Source organism: Nanorana parkeri, unplaced genomic scaffold (genome assembly GCF_000935625.1).
Source record: "Nanorana parkeri isolate BGI_ZX_2015 unplaced genomic scaffold, ASM93562v1 scaffold2169, whole genome shotgun sequence".
In the NCBI taxonomy this organism is placed as follows: domain Eukaryota; kingdom Metazoa; phylum Chordata; class Amphibia; order Anura; family Dicroglossidae; genus Nanorana; species Nanorana parkeri.
Window position 1 is genome coordinate 35,158 of NW_017308437.1, and position 19,046 is coordinate 54,203.

The 19,046-nt window shown below is 43.3% G+C and overlaps 1 protein-coding gene across 1 annotated transcript in view; it reads left to right on the plus strand.

Moving 5' to 3' along the window:
- Positions 1 to 19,046, plus strand: part of LOC108800932 (beta-2-glycoprotein 1-like) — a gene marked incomplete at its 5' end in the record, with an annotated part of 37,109 nt that overhangs the window by 11,638 nt on the left and 6,425 nt on the right. Inside the window, 2 exons of the mRNA XM_018572916.1 lie at positions 3,594 to 3,773; positions 6,382 to 6,579. Coding sequence (XP_018428418.1) covers positions 3,594 to 3,773; positions 6,382 to 6,579 — 378 coding nt within the window. The remainder of the gene's footprint in view (positions 1 to 3,593; positions 3,774 to 6,381; positions 6,580 to 19,046) is intronic.

Here is a 19,046-nt window from a genome sequence, read left to right on the forward strand (position 1 = left end):
TATATATATGTGTGTGCAATAAATTCATTCAGTTGTTTTCTTTTGTACACACAATAATTATAATGAAATACTTTATTCCTATCTATATCACCATCTATTGCTATAAAACATTCTGTTGTACTGATGTTGTACTGATGCCAGACATACATTTAAAAAAAAAACATATTTTTTTAATATGTAGCAATATCTCCCTGTGGTGACCCTCCTGTATTAGAGGATGGATCCTTTGTGAAGTATGGAAATCCTGTGACGGGAATTAGGGCTCTGTATATATGCAGTTCAGGGTAAGTTTGGATTTCTAGTTGGTTTCATTAATGTTTTATACTGTGAGATGCACTGGTTTCACTGAACTGCTTCCAGAGGTACAGCACTTTGGCTAAGTGGTTATCACTATTGCCTAACAGTCTGGACTATTGGCCTGAGTACCACTTCATACTTTATCTGACTTCATAATGTTCCCATTGTGTTTTGTGGATTATTCTGGTTTTCTTCCACACAGCCTAATTGGCTTCCTCCTAAATTGCCATTGTGAATCAGGTATAAAAGAAAATTCCTATACTCATCAGTGCCAACTAGGGACACCAGCGTTGTGCACACAGCATAGCCAGGTGGAACTTTTAAGAATGAATGAAACTCATTGTGTTGGTTCATTAAAGGAAAGGAATAGGTATTCACACACCCCTGGCCACTCTTGTATTTGACCATTCCCCACCTTCAATTCTTTTTAGAGAATAGGAACCTAGTTTAATTTTGTGGGGATATATGTAATTTTAATAAATGTTCCTAATAATAAAAAAGTGTGGTAAAATGTACAAAACATAACACAGCATACTGTGCTTCATAGTGTAATCTCAGATGCACTTCCAGATTATTTCTACATTCTTCTCATATGCTATGTCTGTACAGTGCAGTTTATAGAGAGAAACAGTCAGGAGTATGTCATGTACAGTGCAGTGTATAGAGGGGAACAATCTGGAGCATGCCATCTACAGTGCAGTGTATAGAGAGGAACAGTATGTCATGTACAGTGCAGTGTATAAGGGAAAGCAGTAAGTATTATGTCATGTAAAGTGTAACAGTCAGGTATATCCCAGATAGCAAGCAATTGAGCTGCTAGTTTGAAAATGACTTGCTAAACGATTGCTAGACTTGCCGAGCTTCACAATTTTATTGCACAATTACAGCAAGTCTGCATTGCAAGTCTCCAGATCAACGTGCTTTGCGAAAGTGCTGTACACTTGCAGAGCTCCTGCTAAGACCTGCCGGACTGTTGCTGTAGACTTGCCAAGCAAATGTGCTACAAATTTCAAAAGTGTCAACTAGAACTTGTGCTGCAAGTGTTCTGCAAGTCTACAACTTGCCAGGGAATGTGTGCAGCCAGTATACAAGAATTACAATTTAACCCTGTCACAAGTTTGTGGCAGGTTATCCTTGCTATCTGGGATGGTGGAAACATCATACTATGCTGTTACATGTTACATGCAGAATGCCACTGACCGATGTGGCTCATGTCAGCCTGTCATTAACTTGTAGGGGTAAAGGAGTCGCATCTAAAGAGGCTTACTTGGTATTCCAGCCGCAAGAATCCATAGATTCTTACTACAGTTATAATCCACAATGAACACTGCTGACATTCCAAAACCAGACATGCCCTACAGTTGCATCCCAGGTGAGGGCAAACAAGTGCACCGTCACCACAGCAACCCAATCCAGAAATAGCCACACTCCAGGAGTCTTAACAGAACTTACAATTCTTTATTTATGGAGTAAATACATACTGTTTCTTCCTCCCCATGTGTTCTCAACACTAACACGTTTCACCTTTCTGGCTTACTCATAGAGATCATAGTAGTATGTATGCATTTGCTCCATAAATTAAGATTTTTATCTTTAGTGAAGACTCTTGGATTGCGGCTATTTCTGGATTGGTTTTCTTACAACAGAAGTCACAGAGCGCAGCATAAGCCCCAGAGTGAATGTAACTTTACTCTGGTGCCTTTTGGACTGCACAGCCATATTATTACATCCTTCACAACTGCTGTAACTGGAAAGTGGAGGTAAGACTATGAAAAGGGAAGTTATTAGAACAATATCTGATTGCATCTCTGTAACTTCAATGCATTAAAAGATCAACCTGCAGTACATTTTTGGTGAATATTTATAAATATACCCCATAGAGATGAAGAAAAATGAGTAAAGAAATATGGGATGGGATGTTAAGAAAGTGGATGAGAGGGGGGATGTAGGGTGAAGTAATCCCAAACTGGACAACAACTGCAAATCATTCTGTGTAGCCCTATGTACTAACCAAGTGTTGGGGTGTCATTTTTAAAGCAGACATTGCATGAAAATACAATGTCTGCTTAGGTTGCTGTGCCCTTAACCCTTAAATGAAAAACACAGTGACTTCCATTAAAAAACAAAAAATTAGAAGAAAATGTAAAAAAATATAAAAAATACTTACATTACACCCTCTGGCCACTTTCTGTAGGCTCCGGTGACCACACTGGGGCTCACAGATGAATCCTAGAAAAGCTGAGGATGCCAAATCTAAGATGCAAGAAGATGCCATTACTGTGCAGGACCCCATGATCCTTGCAGGATTTGGGATCCTCACCTTTTCCAGGATCCCTCAGGGAGGCCCAGCAAGTACAAGAAAACTTTATCTACACAGATGAATAACCAAATTTCTCCCTGCACAGCTTGAGGCTTGAAGGTCAGGAGGTAACAGAGTGCCTTGAAAACAACACTTGGACGAACCCTGCTCCTACCTGCAAAAGTATGTTCTTCCTTCAAATGAGGGACATTTATAACTACATGTAAAAGTCGAAATATTTTATATTGCATTCCGAACTCTAGTATATGCTATTTTCTATATTAAAAAAAATGTGTTCCAAAAGATGTTCTTTTCCCGAATCGTTCCTTGCATTTTGTGTTATTGTGTTGTTATAGCTGTGGTTGGCATGTGCCTGGCATTGTCTCCTGTTCTTAGTTAAGTACTGGTGGTAAAACTTTTTTGGTTTTATTTTAACAATCCCTCCTTTCTGTGCTCAAAGTTTTTTGAGCACTACTCACCATTTCCATGATCCAGTGAGCACTACTCACCTTCTCCATGCTCCAGTGAGCACTATTCACCATCTCCATGCTCCAGTGAGCACTACTCACCCTCTCCATGATCCAGTGAGCACTACTCACCCTCTCCATGCTCCAGTGAGCACTACTCACCCTCCCCATGCTCCAGTGAGCACTACTCACCCTCCCCATGATCCAGTGAGCACTACTCACCCTCTCCATGATCCAGTGAGCACTACTCACCCTCTCCATTCTCCAGTGAGCACTACTCACCCTCTCCATGCTCCAGTGAGCACTACTCACCCTCTCCAAGCTCCAGTGAGCTCTACTCACCCTCTCCATGCTCCAGTGCGGCACTTCTTGTCCTCCTCTGCCACTTAATAAACATTTTCTACATGCAAGTGTCTACCAAAAATCTGCCATTTTCTCCTAAATATTAATACTATGGACAGGTATGCTTGCACCATTTTTCAACATGTATGATCTGCATGCAACTGAATATATTTTGTTTATTTTTTCAGAAATATATTGCCCGCCACCTCCAGAAATCAACGAAGGTATTCTTGTGGCAGTGAAAAAAATTGAGTATGAAGTCTCTGAAGTGATATATTATATGTGCAAAAAGAACTTTCTTATGGATGGATCACACAGTGCAACCTGTTTGGCCAATGGCCAGTGGTCTGAGTGCCCAGCCTGCAGAGGTAAGATATACAAGTTTATTGAATGACCATCTAATCTAGTGAAGTGTTCCATCTTATGCAATGCAGGTTGAATAACTAGTCCAGAAATCCCTAGCCAAGCCCAAAAAAACAACACGGATTTCAGCAACTTTTCTATTTTGCTCTGGCTTGAACATTAACCTATCTGTCTGGCCTAATTACATCAGCTATTATACAGTTCTCATGAAGCTGGTTGAAGGCTAATATATTTTCAATATTTTATAATATTAAAAAAACTGTCATTCCTGATACTTATACTTGAAAGTGACTCTAGAGCTCAAATCATTTGATGACCTCTGATCTAGCCCATTGCTATCGTCAGACAGCCCTGAGTTTCTGAAATCCAGGCAGATATAAAAAAAGAAAACAACAATGTACTTATATCTTTATTACAAACCATTAAACATATTTTTAAATGCAACCAGTATAAATATCTGACTTTGGCCTGATTACAGCCTCTGGTAATCCTCTACACTCTGAGTAGGAAAGAGAATGGGCAGTAATAGGACCTATACACTTGCACTGACAAAAAACATTCTTACTGGAGGAGAGAGTAGAGAGATGACCTCATCAGTCTGTTCATGTTCCTTTATTGTGCAATCCAGGGTAGAGGGGGAGAAGACCATGCTGTTTTGCTTATCAAGAAAAGTCAGATCTCTAACTTGGCTGTGCTTTCTACCAGGGCTTTGTAAATATAAGGACTTATTAGACAAAAATACAAATCATTTGGCAGGTAAAACAGTTCATATACAGTGTATATAATATATACAGGGTAGGAATGTCCCGATACCGATGCTAGCATCGGAATCGGGCCCGATACAGGGCATTTTGACAAGTACTTGTACAATTATGTATATGTATTACATATACTGTATATACTGCTAATACAGTGCAGACAATACATAATACCATGAATGGATTAAATGAGTTGTATGTAGCCCTGTACTACGGATCATTTAACCCATTCATGTTAGCAGTGGAGAATTGTATATCTATATGTACTGTACATATACAGCACAAATGTCCCGTACATTGCAGCATTAGATTTACAATTATCCCCTGCTAACATGAATAGGTTAAATGATCCTTAGTGCAACTACATGTTATGTACTATGGATCATGATTTAACCTATTCATGTTAGCAGGGGATAATTGTAACTCTATTACTGCAGTGTACGGGACGTATGTGCTGTATATGTATTATGGATCATGATTTAACCTATTCATGTTAGCAGGGCAGAATTGTGAGCGCCTCCCACAAGCTGAGCACCGAGATGCGATGCAGCGATCCTGCCCAGCGCCGACTACAAGAGGCATCGCGTGAGGCTACGGGGATCGGAGTGAAACTGTGAGTAAGGGAAGCTGGGATGGGGCTGGCTGTAAATCTATTGCTATAGCGTACTGGACGTGTGTAATGTATATGTAGTGCATATATACAGCACACACCTCCACTACACTCCAGCAATAGAGTTACAATTCTCCACTGCTAACATGAATAGGTTAAACCATGATCCATAGTACATAACATGTAGTTATACTATGGATCATTTAAAGTCACCTGTCCCTTTAAGAAAAAGTATCGGTAATTGGTATCGGCAAGTACATGAGGGGATGTACTTGTACTTGGGCCTGAAAAAGTGGCATCGGGACATCCCTAATACAGGGGTCAACATTTCAAGTCCTGAGCTACTAGCCAGGCCTTAAGAGTTACTCGCCACCAGTTGCCCACCTAACCCCTACCCTGTCGCTGCCTTAACTCCGCACCTAAACACACCCTCTTAAATAATCTTATAAATGACACTGTTAGATGTTTTATCCAAAATAAAGTTAAAAAAATAAATATTAACAACAACTTTAACAATATTACCATTAAGCTCCCTGCCCCCACATATAAAACAATACACTCTCCCCCTTGTTCACTGCCCCCCACATATAACATATTACCCTAATATATATACACACAGTGAGGAAAATAATTATTTGATCCCCTGCAGAGTTTGTAAGTTAGCGCACTTACAAAGAAATTAAAGGTCTATAACTTTTATCATAGGTGTATTTTAAATGATAGAGACATAATATCAACCAACAATCCAGAAAAAAAAACATGATACAAATGTTATAATTTGAGTTGCAGTTCAGTGAGTAGGGGATCAAATACTTATTTTACTCACTGAATTGCAACTCAGTTTCTAACATTTGTATCAGGTGTATTTTAAATGATAGAGACAGAATATAAACCAAAAATCCAGATAAAAACACATATAAAAAGTACAGACCTTTCAGTTCTTTGTAAGTGGGCAAACTTACAAAATCTCCAGGGGAGATTTAAATAGTGTATGTAGCTGTTTGCCTGGAGTTGATCATCTAGGGCTCCATTTGAGCTAAACAGGAATCCTATAAATGTAGTATATCACATTATTATTCTTTACCTCAGCTGCCAGCAATGTGCAACTATCCAGTAGGGAGTATCTCCTACATTTTTCTTACATTTTGTGCATGGATAATCATGAACCATACACTGAATATAGTGCAGATGTTACATAAAGAAGGTAGTGGTGACTGTGTTGGTTAATTATTGTTATTCGCACAGCAAGGTGTAAAGTGCCAGTTCAGCGAAGCCGGGTCATCTACAAAGGGAGAAAGGTCTGGGTCACGGAGATTGAAGAAGGCCTAGTGCATCATGGTGAGACTGTCACATTTTTCTGCCAGAACACCACTCGAGCCTGCAGCTACACAGCCTCCTCTAAGTGTTATGATAGTGTTCTTCCTGTCCCCGACTGCTATAAAGGTAAGCTATGTGTGAACATGTTTCATTGCTAGTATGCAGGCTTATTTATTTAAAAAAATGCAAACAGCAATGTTGAAGTGCAGCAAAATGCAGTACAATATTCCATATAAGCTAGTTTAATTTTATCTTTCGTCAAGTTAGAGCATTCAGAGTCATGGAGGGTGATTTCTTGCATAGTATAAAGCCATACCATATTATTAGGAATTGGATATTGGCCAGTTGCAAATATTTTAGCAGATTTAATTGCAGATTCTTAATGGGCAATGTTCAGTAGATACTGCAGTGTACTATGGCAGCAACTGCCTCAAGCAGACTGCTAAGCAGAGGGGTCTGCCTGGTAAAACCACATGATCAGTTTTAGTGTGAAAAAATATAATATCTGCACCTTTGTATCCCCTGTAGTTTTGGCTTTTTTTCCAGCAAGGCATTTTAAAGTTAGCCTGGTGAACACGATGGCTGGAATAGTAAATTTTAATATGCATTATTTGATCTTGACTGAAAAAAATATTTAAAAAAATATATTTTAAGTATACTGCTAGAATAATAGATACACCAGTTAATAGGAACGTCTGAATATATAATTATTAATAAAACTACCAATACATATGCACCGGGCTGTACCTACCCCATATGCTGCCTGAGGCAGTGATATAGGATACCCGAGACCCTGCAGAGCCCACTATAGATCCTGCATAGCTCACCTGAGACTCTCTATGGTAGGCTGTGCAGGGCCTCCGGTGGGCTGGTCGCCGGGGTCCCTTTCCCTGTACCTTCTCCCAACTCTTCTTACCTGCTGCTGCTGGGGCCCAGCCTCCTCCACCCGCTCCGCTGTCACCTCTGCCATGCCGCCCCTGGTACAGCTGATACCCATGTAAAGGGCCCCCCAGGCTGCCCAGACCCCTCACATGGGTACCGGCCATACTCCCCTGATGGAAGTGTTCTATCAAAGTTTGTGACTACATTAGAATGTGTGACACATGTTTTAACGTAATCCCGCCCAGTTTTTGGCGGTGGAATTTGTGACCGCCAATAGGTGAAGCATTCCAACACTTTCTCAGCTGTTCCAGGGCAGATCGGCATCGCAGATGGTATGTGCAAGAGAACCGATCTGCCCTGGAAAAGCTGATCAGTCCTGAAATGTCACTTCTATCCGACTCTGCGACTGCAATCTCACATTCCACCCCACTCACAAAGTCGGATAGAAGTGACATTTCAGGACCGAACAGCTGTTCCAGGGCAGATCGGTTCTCCTGAACAACCTATTTGCGATGCTGATTTGCCCTGGAACAGCTGAATTCTTCACCTATTGGCGGTCACACATACCACCGCCGAAAAAATGGGCGGAATTACGTTAAAATGTGTGACCATGTGACCGGTCACAAACTTTGATAGAACAGAGGCCTGGTCTGTAATAATTTAATGAGACAAATAGATTATATTAGGGAACATTACAGTGTAATGTTCCCCATTATAATCCACTTGTCTAATTAAACGGCATAACAGCATACAACCCTCGGCCCCCCCTCCCCGCTCAGACTCACCCAACCAGACCCTTACAGCATCTCAGTCCTCAGACAGACGGTGTGTGCACTGCAGGGGGCGGGTCCTGTGACTTACTTCTCCTCTCCCGTCGCCTGTTACTAGGGACGCAGCCGGGAGAGTAGATGAGTCACAGGGCCCATCCGCCGACTGAGAAGCCCGTCGGCAATGCGGGGCCCCGGTGATCAAACACCAGGACCCTGCACTGCCCCATATTCCACCGGGGGGAGTTGCCCAGGACCGGACATCACTGGCCCCCCCCCCACAGCCTCAGTCCCCGATGCAGACGCATCGGCGGTATTTCCACACCTGGCCCACCGCCTCTCTCAGCTACATGGTGTTTCCGCCGTGAGGAGGAGGTGAGGTGACTGCTTTTATCTTCTGTATGTGCCGAAGTTCTGTGGCATGTTTTGTAGTCCTCTATAACTGATGGAGTTATTCTGAATTTCTGTAGAGAGTAATGCTGGAAGTTGTAGTCCCCTATAGCCGCTACTATTCTGCCTTGCTGTAGAGAGTAATGCTGGAAGTTGTAGTCCCCTATAGCCGCTACTATTCTGCATTTCTGTAGAGAGTATTGCTGGAAGTTGTAGTCCCCTATAGCCGCTACTATTCTGCATTTCTGTAGAGAGTAATGCTGGGAGTTGTAGTCCCCTATAGCCCTTACCATTCTGCATTTTTTGTAGAGAGTACTGCTGGGAGTTGTAGTCCCCTATAGCCCTTACCATTCTGTGTTTTTGTAGAGAGTATTGCTGGGAGTTGTCGTCCCCTATAGCCGTTACCATTCTGCGTTTTTGTAGAGAGTATTGCTGGAAGTTGTAGTCCACTATAGCCGTTACCATTCTGCGTTTCTATAGATAGTATTGCTGGAAGTTGTAGTCCCCTATAGCCGTTACCATTCTGCCTTTCTGTAGAGAGTATTGCTTGAAGTTGTAGTCCCATATAGCCGCTACTATTCTGCCTTTCTGTAGAGAGTAATGCTGGAAGTTGTAGTCCCCTGTAGCCGTTACGATTCTGCCTTGCTGTAGAGAGTATTGCTTGAAGTTGTAGTCCCCTATAGCCGCTAATATTCTGCATTTCTGTAGAGAGTAATGCTGGAAGTTGTAGTCCCCTATAGCCCTTACCATTCTGCATTTTTTGTAGAGAGTATTGCTGGGAGTTGTAGTCCCCTATAGCCCTTACCAGTCTGCGTTTTTTGTAGAGAGTATTGCTGGAAGTTGTAGTCCCCTATAGCAGCTACTATTCTGCCTTGCTATAGAGAGTAATGCTGGAAGTTGTAGTCCCCTATAGCCGCTACTATTCTGCATTTCTGTAGAGAGTATTGCTGGAAGTTGTAGTCCCCTATAGCCGCTACTATTCTGCATTTCTGTAGAGAGTATTGCTGGGAGTTGTAGTCCCCTATAGCCCTTACCATTCTGCATTTTTTGTAGAGAGTACTGCTGGGAGTTGTAGTCCCCTATAGCCCTTACCATTCTGCGTTTTTGTAGAGAGTATTGCTGGGAGTTGTCGTCCCCTATAGCCGTTACCATTCTGCGTTTTTGTAGAGAGTATTGCTGGAAGTTGTAGTCCACTATAGCCGTTACCATTCTGCGTTTCTATAGATAGTATTGCTGGAAGTTGTAGTCCCCTATAGCCGTTACCATTCTGCCTTTCTGTAGAGAGTATTGCTTGAAGTTGTAGTCCCCTATAGCCGCTACTATTCTGCCTTTCTGTAGAGAGTAATGCTGGAAGTTGTAGTCCCCTGTAGCCATTACGATTCTGCCTTGCTGTAGAGAGTATTGCTTGAAGTTGTAGTCCCCTATAGCCGCTACTATTCTGCATTTCTGTAGAGAGTATTGCTGGAAGTTGTTGTCCCCTGTAGCCGTTACGATTCTGCGTTTCTGTAGAGAGTAATGCTGGAAGTTGTAGTCCCCTATAGCCCTTACCATTCTGCATTTTGTGTAGAGAGTATTGCTGGGAGTTGTAGTCCCCTATAGCCCTTACCATTCTGCGTTTTTTGTAGAGAGTATTGCTGGAAGTTGTAGTCCCCTATAGCCATTCCCATTCTGCGTTTTTGTAGAGAGTATTGCTGGGAGTTGTCGCCTCCTATAGCCTTTACCATTCTGCGTTTCTGTAGAGAGTATTGTGGGAGTTGTAGTCCCCTATAGCCGTTACCATTCTGCGTTTCTGTAGAGAGTATTGCTGGAAGTTGTAGTCCCCTTTAGCTGTTACCATTCTGCGTTTCTGTAGAGAGTATTGTGGGAGTTGTAGTCCCCTATAGCCGTTACCATTCTGCGTTTCTGTAGAGAGTATTGCTGGAAGTTGTAGTCCCCTATAGCCATTACCATTCTGCCTTTCTGTAGAGAGTATTGCTGGTAGTTGTAGTCCCCTATACCAGTTACCATTTTGAGTTTCTGTAGAGTGTATTGCTGGAAGTTGTAGTCCCCTATAGCCATTACCATTCTGCCTTTCTGTAGAGAGTATTGCTGGGAGTTGTAGTCCCCTATACCAGTTAGCATTCTGAGTTTCTGTAGAGTGTATTGCTGGGAGTTGTAGTCCCCTATAGCCGTTACCATTCTGCCTTTCTGTAGAGAGTATTGCTGGGAGTTGTAGTCCCCTATACCAGTTACCATTTTGAGTTTCTGTAGAGTGTATTGCTGGGAGTTGTAGTCCCCTGTAGCCGTTACCATTCTGCGTTTCTGTAGAGAGTATTGCTGGAAGTTGTAGTCCCCTATAGCCGTTACCATTCTGCGTTTCTGTAGATAGTAATGCTGGAAGCTGTAGTCCCCTATATTCCTTACCATTCTGCGTTTCTGTAGAGAGTATTGCTTGAAGTTGTAGTCCCCTATAGCTGTTACCATTCTGCCTTTCTGTAGAGAGTATTGCTGGTAGTTGTAGTCCCCTATAGCCGTTACCATTCTGCCTTTCTGTAGAGAGTATTGCTGGGAGTTGTAGTCCCCTATACCAGTTAGCATTCTGAGTTTCTGTAGAGTGTATTTCTGGGAGTTGTAGTCCCCTATAGCCGTTACCTTTTTGCGTTTCTGTAGAGAGTAATGCTGGAAGTTGTAGTCCCCTATATTCCTTACCATTCTGCGTTTCTGTAGAGAGTATTGCTTGAAGTTGTAGTCCCCTATAGCTGTTACCATTCTGCCTTTCTGTAGAGAGTATTGCTGGTAGTTGTAGTCCCCTATACCAGTTACCATTCTGAGTTTCTGTAGAGTGTATTGCTGGGAGTTGTAGTCCCCTATAGCCGTTGCCATTCTGCGTTTCTGTAGAGAGTATTGCTGGGAATTGTAGTTCTCTATAGTCATTACCATTCTGCATTTCTGTATAAAGTATTGCTGGGAGTTGTAGAACTATCTACAGAAATGCAGAAAGGTAATGGCTATAGGTGGGGACGGCGGGCATTGTAAGAGCCGGGAGAGGCCCCCCAAAAAATCTTGCACCACGGCCCATTGTTCCACAGGTCCGCCACTGGGACGGGAGGCTATATTAGAGCCATGCTGTCAGTGACTCTTCTTCTGGTCCTGCCCAGCTCATGATGTAATTGATTATCAACAGCATGGTGGGATACCAGCATGTAGGCGGGGTTCACTCTCGGGCTGTTGCGTATGTGTTCCCTTTGGGTTGGTTCTGTGTAACCCCGTGTATGCAACATGACACCAGGCACCCCACGGTCAGGGGCCTCGGCTCTGGCCTCGTGCAAACACTTCCACACGTGTACTGCGCACACAGGGCCTCATGGCTTCCACTGCCTCAGCGGTATTCGGCGCTTCCTCCCCCGTAGGGAGAAAGGCCACCATGAAAGGCACCCTGTGTCGGGCATAGCCCCTTTGCACACCTACCCTCTTCAGGATGGTTACTGCCACGATACAGTCCAACATCACACTCCTGTAGAACCCCACGTTCTCAGAGGTTGGAGGGAGAAGAACCAGTCCACACAGATAGTCTTTTCTTGATTTTACTTGAAAGAATGAACATGGTATGAAGCATACATTCAGCCACCCCCGAGTGGGATGACGGCACATTTCTTGTTAGTTGCATGGTGATACAGATTAGAGATAGAGAAGAACAGCCCAGATGCAGGCCAGAGTCCACTTACTTCGGCCAGAGGCCCACTGGCAAATATCGTCAATCTTATAGCTTCTCACTATTCTCCGGAATCCCATCCTTGTCAGTCCTAGCTCGGTGGTTTCCCCCTCCAGGGGAAACTGGGGAATCTCTATAGCTCTACATAGTCCTAGGCCTGGTCCTGTCCTTCCCATGGACCAGCCTATGTTTTAGAATCAGTCTCCCTCTGGAGACTCTGCATACAGTCTTAGACTTCTGCTCTCCTGTACTGTTCTCTACTGAACTGTTCTGCCTTTCCCTCTCGGGCACCCCCTATAAATCAGCTCTCCTGGGACACAGAGTCTCCCCAGGCCAGAGCTGCACCTATCTCCAGGGCCCCATGGGGGCATCTAGTGGCCATTGGCTGTACTGCACCTACCTACAAGCAAGAGCATCATGGGTTGGTAGGAGCTCTTAGCAACATGGGGCGCTTTGGCCGCACCTGCTGCAGTAGACCAGGTAGATAGTGCATTTGGCAAAAGCTGTACACATACCTGTAAGTTTTTAAGTAAACTTGTAGGCTGTTGATGTCTGATTGCACTGGCTATGCCAATACAGACAATACTAAAGGGTGGCTTGTCTGTGCCGAATACAGTTCTTATCAATGTCATTCAAAGGGTCTGGGGACAGAGAGCTGCTTCCATACCTAGGACCCCATTTGATCTTAATCAATCTCTGACTATTTCTAATATTACGATAAGGGGCAGAGCTGTGCAAATTATTTATTGCTGCTGTGGCTAACTAAACGTCCAGAACTGCTGGTTTTTGAACTGATTAATGAGAATGAAATTGCCTGAAACAACTGTAAGAATAATTTAGAGAGTAAGCTTAGAGTAAACCTGCACTACACTATGCAGCCATACTTTTGTGACACCTGACCATTTGCACAAAAAAGGACACTCCTCCAAATTATTGAGTTCAGTGTTTTCCAATTACCCTTTTCTGTTCCAGCATGACTGTAACCCTGGGCACAAAGCCAGCTCCACACTAAACATATCAAGACACATGTCTTCACAACTTTGTTGTGGATGAAGTTCAAGCCTATTGAATACATTTGGGATGAACTGGAACGCCGATGGCAAGTCAGGTTTTCTTGTCTAACATTATACCTGACCTCACAAATACTCTTTTATCTGAAAAGGAACTAAATTCCCACAGACACAGAATGTTGTTAAAAGTCTTCCCAGAAAACTAGTGGCTGAGGCACAAAGAAGGACTAATTCACCATGAATCCCAATGTTTTTGAATAGAATGTTCAACCATGTCATGTAGGTATGATGGTAAGATGTCCATAAATCTTCGGCCATCCGGTGAATAAACCAGTGCTTCTGGATATGGATGCACAGTTAGCACAGGAGCATACGGGAATGTTTGTTTTGCTCCTACTATCCTAATATTATGAGTTTGTGTTGGAAGAAATAGCACGTCAATATGTTCTGTTCTGAGCAGTGCTTGAAATGAAAGGCTCATTTCTGACCACCTCACCCTGTGATGACTATTTTTCATAAATCTTCTAGGTAATGAGTATCTTATCAAAGAAACTATCCTACATTCATGTGCAGACATATGCCTACAAAGCTTTTGCTGCTAAAATTTTCATTGTCATGTAACTAAAATCTCCTGTTGAGTTTAGCCCTAATACTTTTTAACATTAATTTTAATGTTCAAATATCAAACGTTGGAAGGAAAACATTCCAGGTTAGAAAGAGGTTCTCTTTGCTGGAGTTTCCATGGCAACCTCTGTTTTTTTGCAGTTCTTTGATGCTCATACTGTAGAGAGTATTGCTGGAAGTTGTAGTCCCCTATAGCCGCTACTATTCTGCATTTCTGTAGAGAGTATTGCTGGGAGTTGTAGTCCCCTATAGCCCTTACCATTCTGCATTTTTTGTAGAGAGTACTGCTGGGAGTTGTAGTCCCCTATAGCCCTTACCATTCTGCGTTTTTGTAGAGAGTATTGCTGGGAGTTGTCGTCCCCTATAGCCGTTACCATTCTGCGTTTTTGTAGAGAGTATTGCTGGAAGTTGTAGTCCACTATAGCCGTTACCATTCTGCGTTTCTATAGATAGTATTGCTGGAAGTTGTAGTCCCCTATAGCCGTTACCATTCTGCCTTTCTGTAGAGAGTATTGCTTGAAGTTGTAGTCCCCTATAGCCGCTACTATTCTGCCTTTCTGTAGAGAGTAATGCTGGAAGTTGTAGTCCCCTGTAGCCATTACGATTCTGCCTTGCTGTAGAGAGTATTGCTTGAAGTTGTAGTCCCCTATAGCCGCTACTATTCTGCATTTCTGTAGAGAGTATTGCTGGAAGTTGTTGTCCCCTGTAGCCGTTACGATTCTGCGTTTCTGTAGAGAGTAATGCTGGAAGTTGTAGTCCCCTATAGCCCTTACCATTCTGCATTTTGTGTAGAGAGTATTGCTGGGAGTTGTAGTCCCCTATAGCCCTTACCATTCTGCGTTTTTTGTAGAGAGTATTGCTGGAAGTTGTAGTCCCCTATAGCCATTCCCATTCTGCGTTTTTGTAGAGAGTATTGCTGGGAGTTGTCGCCTCCTATAGCCTTTACCATTCTGCGTTTCTGTAGAGAGTATTGTGGGAGTTGTAGTCCCCTATAGCCGTTACCATTCTGCGTTTCTGTAGAGAGTATTGCTGGAAGTTGTAGTCCCCTTTAGCTGTTACCATTCTGCGTTTCTGTAGAGAGTATTGTGGGAGTTGTAGTCCCCTATAGCCGTTACCATTCTGCGTTTCTGTAGAGAGTATTGCTGGAAGTTGTAGTCCCCTATAGCCATTACCATTCTGCCTTTCTGTAGAGAGTATTGCTGGTAGTTGTAGTCCCCTATACCAGTTACCATTTTGAGTTTCTGTAGAGTGTATTGCTGGAAGTTGTAGTCCCCTATAGCCATTACCATTCTGCCTTTCTGTAGAGAGTATTGCTGGGAGTTGTAGTCCCCTATACCAGTTAGCATTCTGAGTTTCTGTAGAGTGTATTTCTGGGAGTTGTAGTCCCCTATAGCCGTTACCTTTTTGCGTTTCTGTAGAGAGTAATGCTGGAAGTTGTAGTCCCCTATATTCCTTACCATTCTGCGTTTCTGTAGAGAGTATTGCTTGAAGTTGTAGTCCCCTATAGCTGTTACCATTCTGCCTTTCTGTAGAGAGTATTGCTGGTAGTTGTAGTCCCCTATACCAGTTACCATTCTGAGTTTCTGTAGAGTGTATTGCTGGGAGTTGTAGTCCCCTATAGCCGTTGCCATTCTGCGTTTCTGTAGAGAGTATTGCTGGGAATTGTAGTTCTCTATAGTCATTACCATTCTGCATTTCTGTATAAAGTATTGCTGGGAGTTGTAGAACTATCTACAGAAATGCAGAAAGGTAATGGCTATAGGTGGGGACGGCGGGCATTGTAAGAGCCGGGAGAGGCCCCCCAAAAAATCTTGCACCACGGCCCATTGTTCCACAGGTCCGCCACTGGGACGGGAGGCTATATTAGAGCCATGCTGTCAGTGACTCTTCTTCTGGTCCTGCCCAGCTCATGATGTAATTGATTATCAACAGCATGGTGGGATACCAGCATGTAGGCGGGGTTCACTCTCGGGCTGTTGCGTATGTGTTCCCTTTGGGTTGGTTCTGTGTAACCCCGTGTATGCAACATGACACCAGGCACCCCACGGTCAGGGGCCTCGGCTCTGGCCTCGTGCAAACACTTCCACACGTGTACTGCGCACACAGGGCCTCATGGCTTCCACTGCCTCAGCGGTATTCGGCGCTTCCTCCCCCGTAGGGAGAAAGGCCACCATGAAAGGCACCCTGTGTCGGGCATAGCCCCTTTGCACACCTACCCTCTTCAGGATGGTTACTGCCACGATACAGTCCAACATCACACTCCTGTAGAACCCCACGTTCTCAGAGGTTGGAGGGAGAAGAACCAGTCCACACAGATAGTCTTTTCTTGATTTTACTTGAAAGAATGAACATGGTATGAAGCATACATTCAGCCACCCCCGAGTGGGATGACGGCACATTTCTTGTTAGTTGCATGGTGATACAGATTAGAGATAGAGAAGAACAGCCCAGATGCAGGCCAGAGTCCACTTACTTCGGCCAGAGGCCCACTGGCAAATATCGTCAATCTTATAGCTTCTCACTATTCTCCGGAATCCCATCCTTGTCAGTCCTAGCTCGGTGGTTTCCCCCTCCAGGGGAAACTGGGGAATCTCTATAGCTCTACATAGTCCTAGGCCTGGTCCTGTCCTTCCCATGGACCAGCCTATGTTTTAGAATCAGTCTCCCTCTGGAGACTCTGCATACAGTCTTAGACTTCTGCTCTCCTGTACTGTTCTCTACTGAACTGTTCTGCCTTTCCCTCTCGGGCACCCCCTATAAATCAGCTCTCCTGGGACACAGAGTCTCCCCAGGCCAGAGCTGCACCTATCTCCAGGGCCCCATGGGGGCATCTAGTGGCCATTGGCTGTACTGCACCTACCTACAAGCAAGAGCATCATGGGTTGGTAGGAGCTCTTAGCAACATGGGGCGCTTTGGCCGCACCTGCTGCAGTAGACCAGGTAGATAGTGCATTTGGCAAAAGCTGTACACATACCTGTAAGTTTTTAAGTAAACTTGTAGGCTGTTGATGTCTGATTGCACTGGCTATGCCAATACAGACAATACTAAAGGGTGGCTTGTCTGTGCCGAATACAGTTCTTATCAATGTCATTCAAAGGGTCTGGGGACAGAGAGCTGCTTCCATACCTAGGACCCCATTTGATCTTAATCAATCTCTGACTATTTCTAATATTACGATAAGGGGCAGAGCTGTGCAAATTATTTATTGCTGCTGTGGCTAACTAAACGTCCAGAACTGCTGGTTTTTGAACTGATTAATGAGAATGAAATTGCCTGAAACAACTGTAAGAATAATTTAGAGAGTAAGCTTAGAGTAAACCTGCACTACACTATGCAGCCATACTTTTGTGACACCTGACCATTTGCACAAAAAAGGACACTCCTCCAAATTATTGAGTTCAGTGTTTTCCAATTACCCTTTTCTGTTCCAGCATGACTGTAACCCTGGGCACAAAGCCAGCTCCACACTAAACATATCAAGACACATGTCTTCACAACTTTGTTGTGGATGAAGTTCAAGCCTATTGAATACATTTGGGATGAACTGGAACGCCGATGGCAAGTCAGGTTTTCTTGTCTAACATTATACCTGACCTCACAAATACTCTTTTATCTGAAAAGGAACTAAATTCCCACAGACACAGAATGTTGTTAAAAGTCTTCCCAGAAAACTAGTGGCTGAGGCACAAAGAAGGACTAATTCACCATGAATCCCAATGTTTTTGAATAGAATGTTCAACCATGTCATGTAGGTATGATGGTAAGATGTCCATAAATCTTCGGCCATCCGGTGAATAAACCAGTGCTTCTGGATATGGATGCACAGTTAGCACAGGAGCATACGGGAATGTTTGTTTTGCTCCTACTATCCTAATATTATGAGTTTGTGTTGGAAGAAATAGCACGTCAATATGTTCTGTTCTGAGCAGTGCTTGAAATGAAAGGCTCATTTCTGACCACCTCACCCTGTGATGACTATTTTTCATAAATCTTCTAGGTAATGAGTATCTTATCAAAGAAACTATCCTACATTCATGTGCAGACATATGCCTACAAAGCTTTTGCTGCTAAAATTTTCATTGTCATGTAACTAAAATCTCCTGTTGAGTTTAGCCCTAATACTTTTTAACATTAATTTTAATGTTCAAATATCAAACGTTGGAAGGAAAACATTCCAGGTTAGAAAGAGGTTCTCTTTGCTGGAGTTTCCATGGCAACCTCTGTTTTTTTGCAGTTCTTTGATGCTCATTGCTGAACACTGCTGGAATTGTACTGATTCTTCCTTGCTGCCATTTGACATGGGTTATTCTATACCTGTTTAATAAACTAGTCTTGAAAAGAGCACTGAGGACCAGTGGTCAGTCTAAGGTGCAGTACGTAGCAGGTCAGATCCACAAATTTCACTCCTGAACTAAACCAAATGAAATCCAAAAGGGATGTTCTTTGTCATTTAGAAGGATCAGTATTACTAACGTGTTTTTTATTTATGTTTCTTACATTTTGGGAGTGTATACAAAATGTATAAACAGATCTATTCTGTCACTTCTTAAATGAGACTCTATTTTGCAGAGGTGGCAGAAGAAGGTGCGCAACAGGCAGTTTAGTCCTTTGGCAATCACTTCTTAAATGACAGGGCCAAAGAAGTGAACTGATCCTTATGGATGTTTCCTGTTTGGACAAAGGGGTTGTTTAGGCCGTGGCTACTTATGTATATCATTGGCCCCTCCAATGGGCCTCTTCCTACTCCGGTAGAATGGCAGTTTCAGAATGTTGGTCTGACAATGCAAGTGCAGGATGTTCTTCTGCATGCTGCACAACGGTTAATGTGTCAATTTCGCACCCTAATATTACTAAGGGCACATTGCAATCTGCAAGGTTGCAGAACAAACAACATGAATGACATCACATTGCAAACTAGCATGTGCACTAAACAGTTTACAAATTAAATGGTCTGCACATCTTTCCTGGTGAAGACACTAGCAAAAGGGGAACAGGGAAAATGAAACAAGGAGAAAGGTAGAGCAGAGCAAGAAAAAAAAAAAGGACAGCCCCCTTGTATCCTCGGACCACACAGAAACGCCCTTACTATCAGGGCCGGCCTTAGGGGTGTGCGAGCCGTGCGGCCGCACAGGGCGCCATAATACAGTTGGAGAAGACCATTGGAACCCTGAGGGGAAAAATTACTCTGCCCATCAGGACACGCTTCCTAGATATGAGGCAGTGTGGAC